General features: G+C 34.4%; 1 protein-coding gene across 1 annotated transcript in view; it reads left to right on the top strand.

Moving 5' to 3' along the window:
• Positions 1-63: 63 nt before the first annotated feature.
• Positions 64-3,226, top strand: part of LOC140920387 (uncharacterized) — a 3,997-nt gene continuing 834 nt past the window's right edge. Inside the window, 7 exon segments of the mRNA XM_073368657.1 lie at positions 64-1,215; positions 1,573-1,764; positions 1,818-1,884; positions 1,887-1,912; positions 1,995-2,204; positions 2,281-2,529; positions 2,635-3,224. Coding sequence (XP_073224758.1) covers positions 64-1,215; positions 1,573-1,764; positions 1,818-1,884; positions 1,887-1,912; positions 1,995-2,204; positions 2,281-2,529; positions 2,635-3,224 — 2,486 coding nt within the window.

The following is a 3,226-nucleotide window of genomic DNA, read 5'->3' as shown; positions in this document are numbered from 1 at the left end:
GAGACTCTAAGGGGCATAAAAGTGCCAACAGGATATTCTTCAAATGTAAAGAGTCTTATCTCAATGAAAGATCTAAAATTAGTTGGTTTAAAGTCTCATGATTGCCATGTATTAATGCAACAACTACTACCAGTGGCTATTCGTGGAATATTGCCTAAAAAAGTGAGAGATGTTTTAACTAGGTTGTGCTTATTCTTCAATGCCATATGTAGCAAAGCCATTGATCCTAAAAAATTAGATGAGTTGGAAAATGAAGCTGTTATTATTTTGTGCCAACTGGAGATGTATTTTCCTCCTTCTTTTTTTGACATTAAGGTTCACTTAATTGTTCATATAGTGAGAGAAATTAGATTATGTGGTCCTGTTTATTTAAGGTGGATGTATCCAATTGAGCGATACATGAAGATCTTAAAAGGGTATGTAAAGAATCCAAATCATCCTGAAGCATCTATTGTTCAAAGGTACATCCCAGAAGAGGCTATTGAGTTTTGTTCAGACTATATGTCAAAAGCAGATACTATAGGAGTTCCTAAGTCTCGTCATGAGGATAGTTGCACAGGTAAGGGCATACGAGGTTTAAAAATTATGAGCATGAGGCGTGAGGAGTTACTTCAAGCACATTTGTATATATTTAATAATACTGAGGAGGTTCAACCTTACCTTTCTGCTCAGAAAAATATTGTCAAGGAAAAACATCTTCGGATGAATGAAAAATGGTTGTTGAATGAGCATAACAAGACTTTCTTAAAGTGGTTTAAAGAAACCATTTTAACAGATAATACATGTTCTGTTACATTAAAATGGCTAGCAGACGGGCCTAATTTTGATGTTATAACTTGGACCGGCTACGATATAAATAATTTTACCTTCTATACAAAGGGTCAAGATGACAAAAGTACAATGCAAAATAGTGGAGTTATGGTTGTTGCTGAGTCAATGCACTTTTCAAGTTCAAAAGATAAAAATCCTGTTGTGGCATCAATATCTTACTTTGGGATCATTGAAGAGATTTGGGATGTCGATTTTATTAAGTTTAAAGTTCCTGTTTTTAAATGTAAATGGATTGACATAAACAATGGGGTTAAAATTGATGAATTTGGTTTTACATTGGTAGACCTTGAAAAAGTAGCTTATAAGGATGAGCCATTTATTATGGCATCTCAAGCAAGACAAGTGTTTTATGTTAGTGACCCTTCTAACAAAAAGTGGTCAATGGTTCTCCCGAAAAAACATGTGTGGACATGATGAAAGTCTAAGTTCACTACCAGATATTTATGAGACTCCTTCTTTCTCACAACAAATACCTGGTTTCATTGTGGAAAATGTAGAGGACGATGTGTATGCCACTCGTGATGATCATCAAGAAGGGATATGGGAGAATATTCAAACATGACAATTTTAGGAAATAAAGCGGTACAATATCATAGTTTTGTATAAACTTTGCTTTGTTTATAATTTTTTACTTGCAATAGTGTCATCCTTATATAATAATTTATCTATAACGTCATGTTATTTATTCATTATTTTAAATTTTGAATTGTTACTGACCATAATTATATATTTTTTAAACAGAGACACATGGGTGATCCCTCAGCTTCTTCACAAAATGGATCAGATTCTAACTCTACCCAAAAAAAGAGTAGACGCGGTACACGGATGACAAAGTTGTTACAAAAGTGTAAGGATGGTGATAAGTTATCAATTGATTTTGATCAATCAACTGGAATGCCTATAGGTCATAACAGGAAAAGTTATCAAGATTTTGATCAATCAACTGGACTGCCTATAGGTCATAACAGGAAAGCTTTCATTGGTCATGTGGTTCCCTTGCTCGAGACAAAGTCAGTATTTTAACCAATGAATGGGATGAAGTACATGAAGACGTAATGAAAAAATTTGGGCAACAATCGATGTAATTTTAATTATCTTTGTTATTATTATACTTAAATATAGTATTGTTGTACACTAACTATTATATTTGTTGTGTAATGCAGGAAAAATGGAATGTTCCTAATAATGAATTTATTAAAATGAAATGTTTTCAATATATGGGTGAGCATTGGAGGGCATTTAAAGTTACATTAACAAGGAGATACTTAAATAATGGGGACCTGAGTCATAAATCTCCTGTTGATGTATATCCTTTTATTGATGATGAAATATGGCAAGCGTTCATTAAGACGAGAGAGGATCCTTCCTTTCAGGTTAGTTGTATATATGATTTGGTTGTTCTTTCTAATATTTTAGTATTATATTTAATTGGCATGTTATTTACAATAGGAGAAAAGAAAGAACGCACAAATGATTCAATCTTTTAATAAGTACCCCCACAAATTATCTCGTGGGGGATACGCATTGCTAGAGAAGAAAATGATTCAAGAGAAATTAAAAGAAAGACAAAAGTCAGCTGGAGATTCAGAAGTTTCACCTCCATCTCCACCATCGCGCCATGAGATGTGGAAGAGAGCCCGACAAACACCATCAGGAGAGTACACATCAGAAGAAACACGTCTTATTGTTGAAAAAATTGTAAGTAAATATGTAATTCTAATTTCTTAAATACATATTTATGCATAGCAGGTCTAATATATATATATATATATATATGTATGTATTTTAAATTGTATATTTTAGGATTCTCTTGTGGAACAAACATCTCAAGGAAACTTCCATCAAAAAGGACGTCAAGATATTTTGTCAGAAGCTATTGGGCGACCAGAACACCCTGGTCGTGTTCGGGCAGTTGGTAGAGGTGTGGGGATTCGCCAATACTTTGGATCACATTCTCGTCCATCCTCTACTCCACCTATTATGAGTAGCGACCAAATAGAGATCATAAAAGCAGAGCTTACTAAGGTGATTAGAGAGCAAGTGATGCAAGATATATCATCTATGGCTTTCTCTAAACAAAACAATAATTCCCCAATTGGCTCTCCTAATACCACTTTACATGCAAGCACAAAAGGTAGTTGTTCTGGTGTGCCACATATACTAGATGAAGAGGACGATATCCCAGAACATTGTGAATTATATATTGATAGACATACTCATATTGTGGCATATGCTGATGTGTACAAGTTAGGACCCACTATACACAATCAACTTCTAAATAATGATATGGTGAGGGTTGTGGTTACGAAGGTGCTAGATGCAAATGCTCAAGTACCTATGCCCACTGATGAGGTGTCAACAGTTGGTCAAGCCCCCAACAATTTTATTCAATGGC

This window comes from Cicer arietinum, chromosome 5 (genome assembly GCF_000331145.2).
Source record: "Cicer arietinum cultivar CDC Frontier isolate Library 1 chromosome 5, Cicar.CDCFrontier_v2.0, whole genome shotgun sequence".
In the NCBI taxonomy this organism is placed as follows: Eukaryota; Viridiplantae; Streptophyta; class Magnoliopsida; order Fabales; family Fabaceae; genus Cicer; species Cicer arietinum.
The sequence above is the reverse complement of the archived record's forward strand: the minus strand, read 5'-3'. Positions and strand labels throughout refer to the sequence as shown.